The sequence below is a fragment of the Oncorhynchus mykiss genome, chromosome 9, assembly GCF_057628025.1.
Source record: "Oncorhynchus mykiss isolate SJ-2025 chromosome 9, ASM5762802v1, whole genome shotgun sequence".
Classification (NCBI taxonomy): Eukaryota; Metazoa; Chordata; class Actinopteri; order Salmoniformes; family Salmonidae; genus Oncorhynchus; species Oncorhynchus mykiss.
The window spans coordinates 72,114,647-72,133,420 of record NC_143030.1 but is presented as its reverse complement, the minus strand read 5'-3'; the positions used below and the strand labels follow the sequence as shown (position 1 = coordinate 72,133,420).

At 43.3% G+C, this 18,774-nt stretch overlaps 2 protein-coding genes across 2 annotated transcripts; both read right to left on the bottom strand.

Moving 5' to 3' along the window:
• Window positions 1-509: 509 nt before the first annotated feature.
• LOC110532719 (translocon-associated protein subunit delta) lies at window positions 510-3,934 on the bottom strand. Its single transcript, XM_021616823.3, has 6 exons — window positions 3,783-3,934; window positions 3,486-3,604; window positions 3,328-3,402; window positions 3,032-3,121; window positions 1,530-1,595; window positions 510-1,376 (listed from the first exon to the last, which is right to left on the bottom strand). Exons 1-6 carry the CDS (start codon window positions 3,829-3,831, stop codon window positions 1,272-1,274), a joined length of 504 nt encoding a protein of 167 aa, XP_021472498.1. The 5' UTR covers window positions 3,832-3,934; the 3' UTR covers window positions 510-1,271.
• Window positions 3,935-4,349: 415 nt separating this feature from the next.
• LOC110532716 (isocitrate dehydrogenase [NAD] subunit gamma, mitochondrial) lies at window positions 4,350-18,596 on the bottom strand. Its single transcript, XM_036988770.2, has 13 exons — window positions 18,210-18,596; window positions 17,870-17,914; window positions 16,353-16,364; window positions 16,080-16,177; window positions 14,012-14,121; window positions 13,304-13,364; window positions 11,451-11,583; window positions 11,179-11,312; window positions 9,211-9,313; window positions 8,899-9,045; window positions 8,435-8,529; window positions 8,235-8,295; window positions 4,350-7,371 (listed from the first exon to the last, which is right to left on the bottom strand). The coding sequence occupies exons 1-13, from the start codon at window positions 18,288-18,290 to the stop codon at window positions 7,270-7,272; spliced, it is 1,182 nt and encodes a 393-aa protein (XP_036844665.1). The 5' UTR covers window positions 18,291-18,596; the 3' UTR covers window positions 4,350-7,269.
• Window positions 18,597-18,774: the final 178 nt, after the last annotated feature.

Genomic DNA, 18,774 nt, shown 5'->3' with positions numbered 1-18,774 from the left:
CTTTATTAACTCAATGATAAATAAATATTGTTTGCAAACTGACATGTGACACGTATTAAATCCAAAATAACAGGCAAGCCCCTAAATATTTTGTTGCTAAAAATGTGGGGCTCAAAACAGGTGGCTCGGCCCCACTTACACTAAATGACAGGTCTCAACTGAAAACCTATACAGTATAACAGGCATCCAATTTCACAAATCAACCCCCCTACCCCTTGACTGTTAAGACAATGTCGGCATTTTAAAGCTCACTACCTAATTTTACATATTTTGTAATGCCTCATTCCAAGTGACAAACATTCCAGCGAAATTAGAGGGGGGGGGGGGCATCCTGTATACCCAGTCTATAATCCAGCCATGGTAATGAATGTATGAAGCAGCAGATGTCACATCACAGACTATGTAGCATGATGCACTGCAGTACCCATAATGCAAGACAGTATTGCATTATGGGTGCTGTAGAACATGCCTCACAAACACACACACACTGGGAGTAAGACACACTAGGATAAAAATCAAACCATTTATTTATTAATTTGACCACCGAGCAACAAATAATCACCAATCCTGAAATATTTGGACTCATCAGCCAGCCAGTGCAACAACAGTTACATTTAGATCAGTCAGCCACTACAAAGTTCACAGGGGCTCAGATCATAAGACCGAGGGAACCGAATGCTAGATCAGCACTTCTACTCAGACCCTTGTACGTACAGAACCAGCTTTTTTTTTTAGAGTGTTTAGTATCAGTACAGATATCACACAATACATGAGTCCTTTACAAGAAAGACCATGAACTGATGGACAGATATACTTGTCTTTCAGGGGTTAAGTCCACTGGAAGATAAGCAATAAGCATGAGGCTGTGGAAGGAAGTCAGCATTGGTCAAAAGAAACAGTCCTTTCACTTTCAAAACAAAAGGTTTGCTTTTGAACAGAAATGACTGCACTCAGTGGGGTACATTGGGTTCGATTGAGGTGTACGTCATTTATTTTTGGTTGACAAAACAATGGATTCTTCTAGGAATTGATCGAAAATAATCAGCCTGCGTTGAAAATATAAAATAATTGCAAAACAAATTGTTCTAGTTCCGTATCTCAAAATAGATGGTGGCATATTGTTGTTCTGCCAAAGGTATGCTCAGGTTGGATTGTTAGAAAAATCACCAGCATTCAAAAATCTTTCAGAGAGCCAGTTGTAGAGAACCTTGGGACGTGTAGTCCTTTATGCCTGGATGGTGCTCTTAGAGAACAGTGGGACGTGTAGTCCTTTATGCCTGGATGGTGCTCTTAGCGCTAAAAGCCAGGTAATACACCAGGATGCCAATGAGAGCAGCCATAACCTCAGTAGGCACCCACGGGCCGTTCCACGCTCCCTAGAATAGACAAGACAAAGCCGCAGTTAGGAAGGAATCTCAGATGAGAATGAAGTACACTAGGAGTTTCCAATTTTCAAATTGTATTGTGCGTAGGACACACATCCATAAGTGGTGATCGGTATTCATTGGTTATGCTCTTCACAGACTCACCCTGTGATCTACATTGACAGAGAAAAGGGGCTGGATGGATTCTACATCCTCGTTGTTCCTCTGGGCCTGGATAAAAAAAACAATACAAAAACACACAAACATTTGCATATGGCTAAAAGCTACAGTATTTATTTAATCAAATGGCAGGGGCACAAACAGACAAGCATGAATGCACCAGGGTTCCCGTTAGCCTGTAAATGACAGCGTTCAGCCTATATAAAAAAAAATACGAAAAACGTAGATAAATAAGTGTTGCCGGCCAAATTGTCCGTGTGAGAAAAAGAAAAATGAATAACAAGCATTTCACAATGGATTTATCTAAAACACCAGTGGATATGCTCCAACTTCCAAGGCAAACATAATTCATAGGCTAATAAATCTTCAAGCTGCTTGGAAAATAATATTGGGTATGTTTCTATCTTTACTTACACAAAAGACTTGAGATCCTAATAAAGGGAGGGGCAAAATTGGTGAAGAATGTGTTGATTATCCCTGTTTCCCATGTGCACGCCGACAGGGTATTATTTCACACCCCCATAGGTAAGATCAACCCCCCCCCCCCATAGGTAAGATCAACATATGCGCCGCCGCCCCCCCCCCCTCCTCATAGGTAAGATCAACATATGCGCCCCCCCCCCTCATAGGTAAGATCAACATGCGCGCGCCCCCCCCCCTCCTCATAGGTAAGATCAACATATGCCTGCATGCCTGGGCTCTGGTCTGATGAAACCAAGATTGAAGTCTTTGGCCTGAATACCAAGCGTCACGTCTGGAAGAAACCTGGCACCATCCCTACGGTGAAGCATGGTGATGGCAGCATCATACTGTGTGGATGTTTTTCAGCGGCAGGGACTGGGAGACTAGTCAGGATCGAGGGAAAGATTAACAGCGCAAAGTAGAAAGAGATCCTTGATGAAAACCTGCTCCAGAGCACTCAGGACCTCAGACTGGGGCAAAGGTTCGCCTTCCAAAAGGACAACGACTCTAAGCACACAGCCAAGACAACGCAGGAGTGGCTTCGGGACACTTGACAGAAGCTGGATCCCTTCTAGCCATGACCAACCCCCCCCACAGGTTGTTATATTATACAAATGTATTTTGAAGTTGTGTTTTATTACTGTGTAGGTGATGTGTTCTTCTAGGCTAAATGTTTGTATTTTTTAAAATTAATTTATAGCAGGGATGAAGACAACGGGTAATGTTTTGCTTTTCAATATAACCTGTCATGTTGGTATATTTTAACTTTACAAGGCTAATATCTATTCTGTTAAGATGAATTACAATAATCTAAATGTGATTTTAAACACTGTAGGTGGACAGCACCCAATGTATATGGAAATTTCTCAAACATCTGGGAAATTAAAATCTTTCCGGTCACATTGTCCAACGCCAAAAGTTTCCCAACAGAATCCCTGGAATGCACCTACCTTATGCAGACAGCACTTGTGTGTGTGTGTGTGTGTGTGTGTGAGAGAGAGAGAAAGAGACACTATAGGGCCTACCTTGCGTAGAGAGCTGTAGGACTCCTCATCAAAGAACTTGACCTGGTATGTACCAGAGCTGGCCTGTTTGTGGGGCATGCTCCAGGACACCTGAGAAACAGAAAACATGTCATATAGCTAAACACACAAGCTACTCTTCATAAGTGCGTATTGGACATATAGGGGCGGTTTCCTGGACACCGATTAAGCCTAGTCCTGGCCTATAAAGCATTTTCAACTGAGATTCTCCATTGAGCATATTTGTTTTAGCCTGGGAAACAGCAGTGTGTGTATGACCAGAGCCATGTATTTATTACCTGGTACTTGCCAACATCCTGGCCTCTAGTCACAGGGAACTGTCTTCCATTGACATCAGCATACAGAGCCACACTCTGTTGAAGGAAGACAAACATGTATGTATGTATGTATGTATGTATATATATATAAACTATATGTAGTTTGATAACTACAGTACCTGGGCTCCATTGGCACAGGCCAGGCTGAGCTCCACGATGAATACGGACTCAGAGGAGATGACGGCATCAGAAGTGGTGTAGGCAGAGGGTGTAATCACAGGGTCTGAACAGCTCTCACCTAAACAGACAGCAAAAACGTCTTTATTAGAGATTTATGGTATCAAACATTGCAAAACATGAACACATTACTTGTAAAGATATAGTTAACTCGCTAGCAAATTCTCATCAGTTAGCTACTGATGCTAACTAGCGAGCTACATTTCCTTGACGTTAAGTAATTCTCTGAAATTACTTACCCGTGCACAGGCATACAAGAGCAAGAAACGCTGCTATTCTGGTCATCATGGTTGATTTATCAAAATGTGTTAACACGACTAAGAATTGTGGAACTAGTTATTTCGAGATATCACCAATTATTACAGCCACGTCTTCCTTCAAAAACCCTTTCAGACCGGTGCGCTGTAATGACGTGTACTGTATCCGCGGGATGCATTATGGGAACGTGACTCTGTTGACACGTCACCTCTCACTGATAATATATGAAATGTCTTTATTATAGGCCATTAGAATAAACTCCTAAAACAAAACCATACTGCATGATGGTACATTTATATTTAATCCAAAATCACCATTTAAAAATAGATGTACCAATCCCAGATCGGCTCTTTAAATAAACATTTGAAGGTTATTTAATTCCAGGTAACAGATACTCTGTGTTACCGCATTCCTTGAATTTGCCTGCTCTGATGTCGAGATCGTTCCTTTGTTACAACTTGTATTGCACTGAAATTGATTTATTACCAACTGCTGCGCAATGTTGTAGGTCCTGACTTTTCCTTGAAAACAAAGTAACACAAGTAGGCTTAGATATACATTTTTATTTTATCAATAAAAATGCTAATTTCATTAATCCAGCCACAGCTATAGTATATGAAACCAAAATAAATCCCATTTCATTTAGCAGGTTAATGTGCTCTGTTTACTCTAAATTTCAACCACTAAGTTATGAGACAGTAAATACCCAGTGTACAAAACATTAAGAACACCAGCTCTTTCAATGACATAGCCTTCACCTGGTCAGTCTATGATCCCTTACTGATGTCACCTGTTAAATCCACTCCAATCGTTGAATATTAAGGGGATAAGACCGGTTAAAGAAGGATTTGTAAACCTTGAGACAAAGATTGTGTATGGGGGCCATTGAGAGTGAATGGGAAAGACAAAAATTGTAAATACCGGTGAACATGGTATGGTAGTAGGTGCCAGGCACACTGGTTGAGTGTGTCAAGAACTGTAACGCTGCTGGGTTTTTCATGCTCAACAGTTTCCCCATGTGTATCAAGAGTGGTCCACTACCCAAAGGATGTCCAGCCAACTTGAAATAACTGTGGGAAGCATTAGAATCAACAAGGGCCAGCAGACCTGTGGAACAATTGAAAACTTGTGGAGTCCATGCCCTCACAAATTTAAGACATTCTGGGGATAAAACTCAATATGGTTTGTACACTCAATGTAGGTATTTGTGGCACAAACACAAAGGTTGTTTTTTAAAACAATACAGAGATATATGCACCTCTGCTTTACAATTATGATTTTCCCACCCACTGGATCAAGTAAAATACAGAGTATGTATGTGTATATATATATATATAAATAACAGAGTATAACATATTATATTTCAGGGTACAGTTCTGAGTTGTTCATATAAAGACACAGTCTGTAACAGACAAAGATGAGAAGTTATAGACCAGTATAACAAAAACCTTAGATGCACTACGCAGAAATCTCTCCGCCATTTCCAGGTTGCTAAAATTCTAATAGTTCATCTAATTAGTATAGTATAGAGAATCATTGTACCATCTAAACCGCTGTGAAATATATTTTCCATAAACAAAAATATTGTATTTTCAGCTGGTGTACAAAACCAAAAGTATAAGACGCAAAAACAAAACTTAAGAACTGGAAGCACAGAAATAGAACAGATCTACCGCTTTTAGACTTGCTTTCAACGAGAATTAGATTTATAACATTTCTACGTGAATTTGGTCAGGTCGCCCAAAAAGTTACATATTGCAGCTTTAAGGCAAATTAAAGCGTACTTAAATTGATTTCAAAATCACAAAAGGCAATTGGTAAATCATAAGACTTTGATATCTGTGGGAAAGATACATCTGATAGTCACAGGTAAACCCTCTTTTTACGCTGCTGCTACTGTTTATCTTATATGCATAGTCACTTTAACTATACATTCATGTACATACTACCTAATTGGCCCGACCAACCAGTGCTCCCGCACATTGGCTAACCGGGCTATCTTCAGTCACTTTAACCATATCTACATGTACATACTACCTTAATAATCAGCCTGACTAAGCGGTGTCTGTATGTAGCCTCGCTACTGTATATAGCCTGTCTTTTTACTGTTGGTTTATTTCTTTACTTACCTATTGTTCACCTAACACCTTTTTTGCACTATTGGTTAGAGCTTGTAAGTAAGGATTTCACTGTAAGGTCTACTACACCTGTTGGATTCGGCCACGTGACAAACAAACTTTGATTTGAGACAGAGCAAGAGGGATACCTTATCAGTTGTGCAACTGAATGCATTCAACTGAATAACTGAATGCATTCAACTGAAAATTTAACCCAACCCCTCTGAATCAGCGCTTCTACCCGCCAGGCTACCTGTAGACGTAAAGCTAAGCGCTGGACTGCGAGAAGAACATAAAACAGTCTATAATATTTCAGCAACATTTCAGTACCGTAAGAAACATAACCACATTTTCTTTTCTACTGTACAATACATTGCAATTAGGAAAATAGGTGGACAGTATAACCGTTTCAAGTCTCAAAATTCTGCACTGAACCGATATACAAGAAACAGTCGCTCAAATATAAATCACACAAACACATCTACATATAATACATTTAAGTGGAGCTGGAGGTTTTGCTGTCTAGGCCATCATGTCCTGGGATGTAGGATGAACCTAGCAGAGAGTAGCTATAAAGTGCTGCAGTTAAATCCAAGAGACAGATCCTAGCTGTTACTACTTCACTACAGCATGTTATTACAGATGCAGTTTGAGCCTCCTACTTCCTTTGTTTATGCTCAAATGTTAAATGTGCTTGAAACAGCCAGGGAATGGTTATGGAAAGACAGAATGGTGTTAAATTGAAATAACATTGAAATACACAGACATGAATGAATGAATGAAAGGCATGCAGAGGGGAAGATAACATGGTCCCGTGTGGCTCAGCTGGTAGAGCATAACACTTGCAACACCAGGGTTTTGGGTTTGAGTCCCACAGGGGACGAGTATGAAAATGTATCCACTCACGACTATAAGTTGCTCTGGATAAGAGTGTCTGCTAAATGACTGAACTGTACAAATGTAAAGTGATGAATTCATCTGAAAGAGGTGTGTGTGTGTGTGTGCATGGTGTGTGTGTGTGTGCGTGGTGTGTGTGTGTGTGTGCATGGTGTGTGGTGTGTGTGCATGGTGTGTGTGTGTGCATGGTGTGTGGTGTGTGTGTGTGTGTGTGTGTGTGCGCATGGTGTGTGTGTGCATGGTGTGTGTGCGTGTGTGTGCATGGTGTGTGTGTGTGTGTGTTTACAGGCAAGACTGAACCGCTCAACGGAGGCGCATTACTATGGAAATAAACATGCACAAACACACGCCCACTCTCTCATACGGCACACAGTTGGTCAAATATACGAGACACACCAAGGATTTGTATGTTATCCAACAGCATTGACTTGATGTGTGTGGTCGAAATGCGTGTTCAGAGCTCGCTGGTGAGAGGCCCCTTGCTCTGGATGTTTCTCATGATCGCCTGAACCACCTCAGAGGTGGTGCCCTGCCCCCCGATGTCAGCTGTGTGCAACTGCAAGAGAATAGTAAATACTGTGATACCAATCACATTGTCTGCTTCGGTCAACATTCAGAGGTTAAATATTTCACAATGTTGACAACAGAAATAACACAATTGTTGTTCTACACATTTCTTTCAGAATATTCTGCAACATCACTCTCCCCTGTACAGGTCTCAAAATGACTATCCATCACACCTAACTAGAGGATGCTGGTGGGAGGAGCTATAGGGCTCATTAAAATGGCCATCCTCCTGTAGCTCCTCTCTGCAGACACCTCAAAGAGGCATTCTACACGGGTAATAAATCAGTAGGTACATTAGCAACATTTTGAACACTAGAAGATACTCTATAGAGAAGCATACATTTGATTACAGGTTGGACTAGAGAGTGTCAAAGATGAATTTGAGAAATGCCAAGCTATATTAACATAATTTGAAAAGAAAACGCTCTTTATTGGCCTGTGCTCTGTTGATAACTGGCCAGACCGGTCTCTCAGGAGGTGAGCAGGCAGTCAGGTGAGAGTACTGGGCAGGTCAGGTGAGAGTACTGGGCAGGTCAGGTGAGAGTACTGGGCAGGTCAGGTGAGAGTACTGGGCAGGTCAGGTGAGAGTACTGGGCAGGTCAGGTGAGAGTACTGGGCAGGTCAGGTGAGAGTACTGGGCAGGTCAGGTGAGAGTACTGGGCAGGTCAGGTGAGAGTACTGGGCAGGTCAGGTGAGAGTACTGAGCAGGTCAGGTGAGAGTACTGAGCAGGTCAGGTGAGAGTACTGGGCAGGTCAGGTGAGAGTACTGGGCAGGTCAGGTGAGAGTACTGAGCAGGTCAGTGTATTGCGCATAGTGACAAGTGTGCAGTGAGGTGAGAGGACTTGACTTACCTGAGTCTCGTTCATGGTCGTAAGGACTGCATTCCTGATCATAGTGGCATAATCGTGGAGCCTGAGACACACAAAAGGACAATGACTTTCATACCCTTTGTTCTGCCCAACAAGTCGACCGCAATTCAGATTATACTGTACATACACATCGTCATGGTTTAGAAACATCACCTTCATTAGACTATGCAAGGTGAACTCACTTGAGGTGATCTAGCATCATGCAGCTGGCCAGTAGCATGGCAGTGGGGTTAGCAATGTTCCTGTCAGCAATACTCTTCCCTGTGTTCCTGGTGGCCTGAGAGACATATAGAGAAAGAGCATATTGCGAGATCAATGATATACAGTGGATTCGCAAAGTATTCAGACCACTTTACATTTTCCACATTTTGTTAAGTTACAGCCTTATTTTAAAATTGATTAAATTGTTTTGTTTTTTTATCCCCCTCATCAATCTACACAAAATACCCCATATTAACAAAATAAAAACAGTTTTTTATAAATTTTTGCTAATTTATAAATAAAAAATGAAATATTACATTCAAATAAGAATTCATCGATTGGGATCGAAACATTGTCTGTTGTTGGGGCATCTCAATAAACCACTGTGGAAGCATAATATTATATTATCAGAGTTGTGGACACTACAGGTGCTCACTGGACTGACCGTTTCGAAGACAGCATAGTCACGGCCATAGTTGGCCCCTGGCACCAGCCCTGGTCCTCCCACCAGGCCAGCACACACATTGCTAACCACATTACCATACAGGTTGGGCATCACCATAACGTCAAACTGCTGGGGCTTAGACACTAGCTAGGAGATGAGAGAGGGATAGGTTAACAACACAAATAAGCATTAGTAACAACTCATGGCAATATCAAAGACTGCAGGAGTTGGTGAGTCAGCGCAAACCGATAGGAGACCAGGCTAAAACTTACTGGTGTACCTCTATCATAAAGAGAGCATTGATTTTCATACCTGCATGGTGGTGTTGTCGACTATCATGGCATCGAAGGCAATGTCAGGGTATCCAGCAGCCACCTCTCGACAGCACTGCAGGAACAGACCATCTCCCAGCTTCCTGTAAAGGTGAGAAAACAGGATGTTCAACAACACCTTGGTTGTAATATATGTAATGTATACCAGATAGGTCTGAGTACTATCTATCCAAATGTAATGTATATGAAAACTATATCTTGCTATGTAACTACTGTGTAATTTTTTTTTAAAAGTACCAAGTAAAAGTAGCAAAAAAAAACCTTGTCCTTCAAGGGAGGTATGGGCAAATAAAAATATATACAGTACCTGCCAAAAGTTTGGACACACCAACTAATTCAAGGGATTTTCTTTATTTTCGCTATTATTATGGCAAGAAAAGCTCAAATAAACAAAGAGAAACAACAGTCCTTCATTACTTTAAACATGAAGGTCAGTCAATTCGGAAAATGTCAAGAACTTTGAAAGTTTCTTCAAGTGCAGTCGCAAAAACCATCAAGCGCTATGATGAAACTGGCTCCCATGAGGACCTCAAATTTCAGCCCAAATAAATGGTTCACAAAGTTCAAGTAACAGACACATCAACATCAACTGTTCAGAGGAGACTACGTGAATCAGCCCTTCATGGTTGAATTGCTGCAAAGAAACCACTACTAAAGGACACCAATAACAAGAAGAAACTTGGTTGGGCCAAGAAACACGAGCAATGAACATTAGACCGGCGGAAATCTGTCCTTTGGTCTGATGAATCCAAATTTGAGCTTTTTGGTTCCAACCGCCGTGTCTGTGTAAGAAGCAGAGGTGAATGGATGATCTCTGCATGTATGGTTCCCACGTGAAGCATGGAGGAGATGTGATGGTGTGGGGGTGCTTTGCTGGTGACACTGTCAGTGATTTATTTAGAATTCAAGGCACACTTAACCAGCATGGCTACCACAGCATTCTGCAGCGATACGCCATCCCATCTGGTTTGCACTTAGTGGGAATATCATTTGTTTTTGACAATGACCCAAAACACACCTCCAAGCTCTGTACGGGCTATTTGACCAAGAAGGAGAGGGATGGAGTGTTGCATCAGATGACCTGACCTCCACAATCACCCGACCTCAACCCAATTGAGATGGTTTAGGATGAGTTGGACCGCAGACTAAAGGAAAAGTGCTCAGCATATGTGGGAACTCTGTTGGAAAAGCATTCCTCATGAAGCTGGATGAGAGAATGCCAAGAGTGTGCAAAGCTGCCATCAAGGCAAATAATGGTTATTTGAAGAATCTCAAATATATTTAGATTTGTTGAACACCTTTTTGGTTACTACATGATAACATATGTGTTATTTCATAGTTGAGGGCTTCACTGTTATTCTACAATGTAGAAAATAGTAAAAATAAAGAAAAACCCTTGAATAAGTAGGTGTGTCCAAACTTGACTGGTACTGTACATTGGTTGCATTCTGACTGTACCCTTCTTCTGGAAGTGTGCACTTAACTTGTTCACTACACCTCATGCTTTTCAAAGCATTGGAATAGTGTACGCATGGGCTAGGGGGCGGGGCCATATTTGTTACACAAATGTTTCCTTTAAAAATCTATGAGGTGGCGTGAACGAATGCACACTTTGGGGAAAAGGGTAGAGAATTGGACCGTAGCCCCAAAGTACTCAGAGTGTGAGTCATTATAACACACATCTAGTGGAATAGACACCTCACTGACTGACTGACCTGACCTGCCGTCCCTGACTAAATGACCTGCCGTCCCTGACTAAATGACCTGCCGTCCCTGACTAAATGACCTGCCGTCCCTGACTAAATGACCTGCCGTCCCTGACTAAATGACCTGCCGTCCTTGACTAAATGACCTGCCGTCCTTGACTAAATGACCTGCCGTCCTTGACTAAATGACCTGCCGTCCCGGACTAAATGACCTGCCGTCCCTGACTGACTGACTGACTTACATGATGTTGGCCTTGTGAACTGCAGTGACCCTCTTGCGACCTTTCTCCCGGGCCAATTTAAAGGCATACTCAGCAATTCTCAGGGAGTTAGTCCGGGTGATGATCTTGAGACACTCCACCACCCCTGATACACTCTACAGCACAAAGGGAAGGAGAGAGGGATGTGAACGCAGGTTATTTACAGCAAAGAGTGGAAATGGAAAAACACAAAGGGATGCGTTGAGGGAGTAAAATTGCGTGTCTGCCTGTGCGTGTGCCTGTGTGCATCTAACCTCATGCTCCAGACTGCTGTACTCTCCCTCAGTGTTCTCCCTGATGATCATGATGTCAATGTTGTTGTGGCGAGTCTGAACTCCAGGGAGGGATTTACAGTGCATGACGTTGGCATACAGGTCCAGACTGGTGCTGTGGGACAGAGAGACAGAGATCGGGGAGACAGTGTAAGCTGACAGGGCTGGACAGAGAGATGGAGGAGACAGTGTAAGCTGACAGGGCTGGACAGAGAGATGGAGGAGACAGTGTAAGCTGACAGGGCTGGACAGAGAGATGGGGGAGACAGTGTAAGCTGACAGGGCTGGACAGAGAGATGGAGGAGACAGTGTAAGCTGACAGGGCTGGACAGAGATATGGAGAAGACAAAGTAAAATGACAGGGCTGGACAGAGAGATGGAGGAGACAGTGTAAGCTGACAGGGCTGGACAGAGAGATGGAGGAGACAGTGTAAGCTGACAGGGCTGGACAGAGAGGTGGAGGAGAAAGTGTAAGCTGACAGAGAGATGGAGGAGACAGTGTAAGCTGACAGGGCTGGACAGAGAGGTGGAGGAGACACTGTAAGCTGACAGGGCTGGACACAGAGGTGGAGGAGACAGTGTAAGCTGACAGAGAGATGGGGGAGACAGTGTAAGCTGACAGGGCTGGACAGAGAGGTGGAGGAGACAGTGTAAGCTGACAGGGCTGGACAGCGAGATGGAGGAGACAGTAAGCTGACAGGGCTGGACAGAGAGATGGAGGAGACAGTGTAAGCTGACAGAGAGATGGAGGAGACAGTGTAAGCTGACAAGGCTGGACAGAGAGGTGGAGGAGACACTGTAAGCTGACAGGGCTGGACAGAGAGGTGGAGGAGACAGTGTAAGCTGACAGAGAGATGGAGGAGACAGTGTAAGCTGACAGGGCTGGACAGAGAGATGGAGGAGACAGTGTAAGCTGACAGGGCTGGACAGAGAGATGGGGGAGTCAGTGTAAGCTGACAGGGCTGGACAGAGAGATGGGGGAGTCAGTGTAAGCTGACAGGGCTGGACAGAGAGATGGAGGAGACAGTGTAAGCTGACAGGGCTGGACAGAGAGATGGAGGAGACAGTGTAAGCTGACAGGGCTGGACAGAGATATGTGGGAGTCAGTGTAAGCTGACAGGGCTGGACAGAGAGATGGGGGAGTCAGTGTAAGCTGACAGGGTTGGACAGAGAGATGGGGGAGACAGTATAAGCTGACAGGGCTGGACAGAGAGATGGGGGAGACAGTGTAAACTGACAGGGCTGGACAGAGAGATGGAGGAGACAGTGTAAGCTGACAGGGCTGGACAGAGATATGGAGGAGACAGTGTAAGTTGACAGGACAGAGAGATGGGGGAGACAGTGTAAGCTGACAGGGCTGGACAGAGAGATGGAGGAGACAGTGTAAGCTGACAGGGCTGGACAGAGAGATGGAAGAGACAGTGTAAGCTGACAGGGCTGGACAGAGATATGGAGAAGACAAAGTAAAATGACAGGGCTGGACAGAGAGATGGAGGAGACAGTGTAAGCTGACAGGGCTGGACAGAGAGATGGAGGAGACAGTGTAAGCTGACAGGGCTGGACAGAGAGATGGAGGAGACAGTGTAAGCTGACAGGGCTGGACAGAGAGGTGGAGGAGACAGTGTAAGCTGACAGGGCTGGACAGAGAGATGGGGGAGACAGTGTAAGCTGACAAGACAGAGAGATGGGGGAGACAGTGTAAGCTGACAGGGCTGGACAGAGAAAGCCACAGAAGACCATTTGGGATAGAGATCGGTGCCCCGTTAGCAGCAACAGAGCACTCAAGGAAGAGGTCCTCTGTCTTTTTTAAATAAACGATAGAAACCTTTACTTACCGGAGGAGATTGTTTCTGGACTTGTGGGAAGCAGGCAGGGTGTGGAGGGTCTCAATGTTACCTACAAACACACAAACAAAAACACAAGCATGTTGACTGTTTTATAGGTATTCTATAGGACAGTGTTTCCCAAACAAGTCCTGGGGCCCCGCTTGGGTGCACATTTTGTTTTTTTGCCCTAGCACTACACAGCTGATTCAAATTACCAACTCGTCAAACTTTGCTTATTTGAAATCACCTGTGTAGTGCTAGAGCAAAAACCACCCAGGGGGGTGGGCAGGACCGAGTTTGGGAAACCATGCTATAGAATACAGACACACAACTTATCAGTGACTGACACAGCTGCAGTTAATGGACAATAGGATTAAATAACTAGAAGCTGCCTACAATTTGAGTACAAAATCTCTTCAGTACTTCTCCCATAGAAAGTGCCTCCCCATTCAAGTGCATGATGGGTGGACTGGCAGACTTTTTTTACCTTTATTTAACTAGGCAAGTCAGTTAAGAACAAATTCTTATTTTTATTTTCCCCCCTGTTCAGGGGCAGAATGACAGATTTGTACCTTGTCAGCTTGCGGTTACTAGTCCAACTCTCTAACCACTAAGCTACCCTGCCGCCCCATTGCAAATGTGCCCATGAGTTCACCAGTCACATTGCCAGGGTTAGAGCTTCCAAGGCCGTCACATGGATTCTACAGTTTCTCCTACCTTTGAGGGCCACTCCGTTACGGCGGATGGCTGTGATGGCGTTGTTGATGTCATCCTCGGTAGCTGAGCTGACATTCACGACCTCAAAGTCCACAGGTACACAGCTGAACCTATAGAGCACATTACCACAATATGGGAAGGACAACCCAACGACTCAGTCATTCTACCTCAACTCATTGGTTGTACTATACACCAATGGGCATGAGACATATTGATGTCTATAAACTGTGAATATCCTGTTATGAACTTGGAACAAGGTAGCCACTCACTACTATTCCCACACATTTAAAGGGATACTTCAGGATTTGGGCAATGAAGCCCTTTATCTACACTGAACAAAAATATAAACGCAACATGTAAAGTGTTGGTCAGATGTTTCATGAGCTGAAATAAAAGATCCCAGACGTTTTCCATATGCACAACAAGATTATTTCTCTCAAATGTTGTTTACATCCCTGTTAGTGAGCATTTCTCATTTGACCAAAAAATCCATCCAATTTACAGGTCTGGCATATCAAGAAACTAATTAAAACAGCATGATCATTACACAGGTGCACCTTGTGCTAGGGACAATAAAAGGCCACACTAAAATGTGCAGTTTTGTCACACCACAATGTCACAGATGTCTCAAGTTGAGGGAGCGTGCTATTGTCATGCTGACCGCAAGAATGTCCACCAGAACTGTTAACAGAGAATTGAACGTTCATTTCTCTACCATAAGCCATCAACGTTGTTTTAGAGAATTTGTCAGTACATCCAACCTGCCTCACAACCGCAGACCACGTGTAACCCAGTACCTCCATATCTGGCTTCTTCACCTGTGGGATTGTCTGAGACCAGCCACCCGGACAACTGATGAAACTGTGGGTTTGCACAACCAAATTTCTGCACAAACTGTCAGAAACCGTCTCAGGGAAGCTCATCTGTGTGCTCGTTGTCCTCACCAGGGTGTTGACCTGACTGTAGGTCTGTGTCGTAGCCGACTTCAGTGGGAAAATGCTCAACTTCAATAGCCACTGGCATGCTGGAGAAGTGTGCTCTTCACAGCTGAACCCCGTTGTCAACTGTACCAGGCAGATAGAAAACAGCGTGTCTGGTGTCGTGTGGGCAAGCGGTTTGCTGATGTAAATGTTGTGAACAGAGTACCCCATGGTGGAGGTGGGGTTATGGTATGGGCAGGCATAAGCTACGTACAACAAACACAATTGCATTTTATCGAGGCCAACTGACGTGCCCATTCATCCGCCGTTATGACGTCATGTTTCAGCATGACAATGCACAGCCCCATGATGCAAGGATCTGTACACAATTCCCAGTTCTTCCATGGCCTGCCTACTCACCAGACATGTCACCCACTGAGCATGTTTGGGATGCTATGGATCTACATATACGACAACGTGTTTCAGTTCCCGCCAACATCAAGCAACTTCGCACCAGATATTGAACGGTTTTGTGATCCAAGCCCCTACATTAAAAAAAAAGGTATCTTTGACCAACAGATGCATTTCTGTATTCCCAGTCGTGTGAAATCCATAGATCAGGGCCTCATGAACCTCATTTCAATTAACTGATTTCTTTAGATGAACTGTAACTCAGTGAAATCTTTGAAATTGTTGCATGTTGCGTTTAGAGTTTTGTTCAGTTTTGTTCGCCAGAGTCAGATGAACTCATGGATAAAAAATAAAAATTATCTGCGTGCAGTTTGAAGGAAGTTGCTAGTAGATAACAGACTTCAAGTCATTGCGCTAAAGCCAGTTAGCATTGTCAAGCGAAACAACCTCTAACTTCCTTCACACTGGATGCAGAGACAAAAGAAATGTATCCATTACTTCATCTGACTCTGGGCAAGTAGATCAAATCCTGAAGCATCTGTTAAATAAACTGTTAAATTAATTAACTGTTATAAGTGTTTATAAGCCATGAATGCTATGACCAGTTATAATACAATAAGCAGACCGTAAGAGCTCCCAGGCACATATTAGTGGCTGTGTGTTTATAAGATGTTGATGAGGTGCGAATAACAGCTTATAAACACGTTATAGACTGTTATAAAGCATATTTGACTGACCTGAAGAGCTCCTTTACGTGATTGAGCAGTTCTGGTCCAATACCATCTCCAGGTATCAGAGTTACAGTGTGTCTGCCACCATACTTCGCAGGAGGGGGCTGAAATGCACACATTTTTTTGTTATCCTTGCACACTTTTCTGTCAGAGTTACCAGGCTGCACCGAAAGCAAATCAAACTATGGTTGTGTTCCAATGGTGTGAATAAGGCGTGTTGTGTGTGATGTGTAACGTGGGAATGTGATGAACGGTGATGCAATGCAACGCGGTACTTACAATGATTTGTCCCTATTAGTTGTAGAAACGTCCGGAAAAGCAGAACAATAGAGTGAGAGATTAGCAAAGCACCAGAAAACAAACAGTTGCCCTACACCTCAGATTGCTAGCTCATTAATGATCCCGTCTCCCTAGAGGGGAGAGGGTAGTCTTGGATCAGGTTACAAATGCTCAGCCTAAAGGTGACAACAGAGTTAGTTAGCTAGCCAATTTTGTCACACCAAATCAACCAAACAATAATAAATACCAAGCAGAAGTGTCTAGAGCTCCATCTGAAATGTTTAAATCTGACAGAGTGGCAGTGTGAATCTTGTGCTGCTCACAGTAAGATACCTGGGTAGGCTAGCTACATCACCAGTACCATGCCTCAAATAGACATACTTGACAGCAAGCAAGCCTTGTGATTTCTGACAGTACTAGGCAACTCACCATGTGCCTAAAATGCACATTATAAACTGGTTGGTTCGAGCCCTGAATGCTGATTGGCTAACAGTCGTGGTATACCACGGGTATGAAAAAAACTGTATTTTTAATGCTATAATTACATTGCCAACCAGTTTATATTAGCATTAAGGCATCTCGGGGGGTTTGTGGTATATGGTCAATATACCACGGCTAAGGGCTGTGTCCAGACATTCCTCGTTGCGCATAACAACTGCCTTATTGTTTAAGTAAGAGGCCTAGCTACCCTGATCTCTGCACACTCTGCCAGACAGCTAGCTACTGTGACCTCTGCCTGACAATCAGACTGTGATTGGTCTGGTTCATAGTTAGATTAATGCCATACATTGGCTTGGAAAATTTCCTCACACAAGCTCTACAAGCCTGAATATTAAATGAAATTATATTTTAACAGTTGTCTGTGTAGTTGGTCCTTTTGGCGGTAGGAATGTGAGACAATATATCCACAGGAAAGTATAATTAAATCACCTTATCAAAGTGCTGGTAGTGTGTTCACATTTCTATTATCTTAAGCATGTGCAGAACCATGTAAACACTTACAGGAGTTCAACAAGTAAGCATGAGTGGTGTGCATGTATTTTCATATTGTGCACATGCATGAGGTGATAGAAATCTGAACACACTACCAGAGCTTTGAAACGTTGATTTAATTATACTTTCCTGTGACTATATTGTGACAACCCTGGGTTTATAAGCGAGGAAATCGACCCTGCCGCACGAGCGTGCTTTTCGGAACAGTCGATAGCGCGCCGGACCTCGGGCTAGAAGGTCGAGGGTTCGAGACCTGCTCCCTGCTGTTTCATTACAATATTGTCTCACATTCCTACCTGCAAAAGGACCACCCTAAAAGGAGTTAACATTTAACTGTATTTAACGGTCTGGCTTTTATTTAACCCTAATTTCTGCCTGAAGTAGAATTCAACGCAATTCCACATCGGGTTGGTTTCCATGTAACTGTAATCTCTGCACATTCACAAGATCTAGCTAGCTTCAGTAGGCCTACTCAAACCACCACAGATAGCCTATCTGATGCAGTTTCCAAGATGGGCACTCACTACTGTTGACTTCTCTCTGCGACTGCTCACTGTGGCTCCAAATACCTTAGGAAACAGAAGAACAGGACAGGGCGTTAGATAACTCAACTTGTGGTTCACGTGGTCGGTGAGTCCCTTTGGGTCTTTCTAGAGATAAGCAACAATACAGTATACCGTATGCATGTCAAATGAGAAAGTAGCAAAGGGAGGGATATTGGTTATCACTGACAGTGACATGCGCTTCTTGCTAATGCTAACCAGAAATGACCTTGTATTCTATTCCAGAAACACAATTTCTCTCAATCATGTTGTATGTAGTTTATTTGCCATCATAACTGTGAATCATAAAACTCGGTCTTACTTTTGCTGTCGTTGCCAACCGTCCACCCCAAATGGGTTGAATGATTTTGGACATTGATATCACTGCACTGGAGGCGGCCATCTTAACGGAATCCGACTAATGCCGTTAACGCGCATCTGCTCGTGCCCACGATACAGAGAGAAGAATCGATAGAGGTCCTATTATAACATTATTGTATTATTAAATTACTAATAATTACTGGTATTCTAATTCCCAATTCTATGGAATAATATTGCCACATTAGAGCTCGAGCTGTTCATAAATCAGTTTACTATATCATTTTGTAATCTTTTCATGCCTCCGTAGTATAGTTTATGTAATTAATTGGGTGGTGATATCCCCCCCATCATAACATGAACAAAATGTATGACGCGTGGAGACACCTTAATGAGTAACCAATGATTTACTGTATGTATTGTATACACATGGGAGTAATGCCGCGTTCGAAACAACTGGGATCTCGGAAATCGCGGACTTCCGACTTCGGAGTGTTCAAAACTAGGAACTCGGGAAAAAAAATCTAACTCGGTTACTCCTGTCTCTTTCTGGAGCTCAGACGTTCCGA